Source organism: Hipposideros armiger, unplaced genomic scaffold, assembly GCF_001890085.2.
Source record: "Hipposideros armiger isolate ML-2016 unplaced genomic scaffold, ASM189008v1 scaffold_1171, whole genome shotgun sequence".
NCBI lineage: Eukaryota > Metazoa > Chordata > Mammalia > Chiroptera > Hipposideridae > Hipposideros > Hipposideros armiger.
Window position 1 is genome coordinate 375,402 of NW_017732521.1, and position 1,462 is coordinate 376,863.

Below are 1,462 nucleotides of genomic sequence, written 5' to 3' on the forward strand. Positions count from 1 at the left end.
CATCCCCGCGCTCTAACTTTACATGCGAATCGTCGGAGCCCGTGAGGATGCCGAGGTCCACGAGGTGATCTCCGCGTGACTAAAGACCGGGCGGAAGGAGGGAGGCGGGACTAGGGGTGTACGGGAGCCGGCGGAGCCCAGAAGACCCATTCCCAGGGTCCTGCGCGGCCCGCAGGTTACATACAAGACTACATTTCCCATAAAACACTGCTCTTGCTCCTTTTCGTAATTTAACCGCGTTTTCACATTTTTTTAGGTGGTTGTAAAATGTTTGCTTTGATCTCTCTTGAATTCGCAAACGTTAGGGGTTAAACTTGAAGTTTGGTGCCAAATACAATGTGTGGTCATGGAAAAAAAATCCCAGTTGAATAAACAGCTCTTAAAGACATTGCTTACAATCGGGAAACTTGAATATGAACCGGGTTACTCTTAAGTGTAAAAATAATATTGAAATAACACAGAAGAACATACTGGTTTTATAAAGGCACGCATAGTAAATATTTAGGATTATAATTATATGTTTTAAATTTATTTTACAAACATTCAGGAAAATCCATTAGACAAAGCAAATGTGGCAAAATTATAAGTTTTTTACGTAGAGGAAATGGGTGGAGGTAAATGCATAATGTATGGTTTTCTCAATGCTTGCAATTTACATTACAAAGTTAAAGGGGGAGGAGAATATGGGTACCACCTTTAAGAGTGTACCTGTTAAATTCAAAGCTGCCATGGGAATTTAAGGTTCATAAAGATATCCCTTAGGAATGAAGCTGTGACATGGGAATAAAATAATTGAAAATGGAGCACAGCAATATGAAAGAAAGATTTTTCTCTCCTTCATCAAACTCTAGCTAGGATTCTCTAAGCCTGCTTCTCAAAGGATTATCAACTTTGGTATATAAAGATTTAAGCAATACATTTCTTTCTTTTTTTTTTTTTTTAGCTGAGCCATCCCGCCACCTGTTAGCAGATCAGGGACAGCTCAGCTCGGGCCATGAATCGAATTGGCAAACCTGTTGCTAAGAGCTCGCACTCCTGAGTGAGCTCTTAACCAACTGAGCCACTCACCCACCCCTTAAACCAGCGGTTCTCAACCTGTGGGTCGCGACCCCTTTGGGGGTCGAACGACCCTTTCACAGGGGTCGCCGGGTACTCGTATGTGGGCGTATCTGCATGTGGGACTGGAGACAGATAGAGGAGCGGTATCTCGGTTCCTAAGACCATCGAAAATATGTTTTCCGATGATGGTCTTAGGCGACCCCTGTGAAAGGTTGAGAACTGCTGCTAAACAATACATTTTCTAACAGCTCAAGGACTCACCCTTAGGATGACATTAAGCCCCCCAGAGCGGCCAACCAATGACCAGCGACCGATTGCCTCACCTGGGGAAGAGTGCAATGATCATGCCAACATGGGCCAGTGAAGCAACGTCCTCCACAACTAGACTGAAGAACAAAACAGC

At 43.9% G+C, this 1,462-nt stretch overlaps 1 protein-coding gene across 1 annotated transcript in view; it reads right to left on the minus strand.

Moving 5' to 3' along the window:
• Positions 1–150, minus strand: part of LOC109376686 (zinc finger protein ZFP69B-like) — a 26,879-nt gene extending 26,729 nt beyond the window's left edge. The window contains exon 1 of the mRNA XM_019632767.1: positions 23–150. Coding sequence (XP_019488312.1) covers positions 23–150 — 128 coding nt within the window. The remainder of the gene's footprint in view (positions 1–22) is intronic.
• Positions 151–1,462: the final 1,312 nt, after the last annotated feature.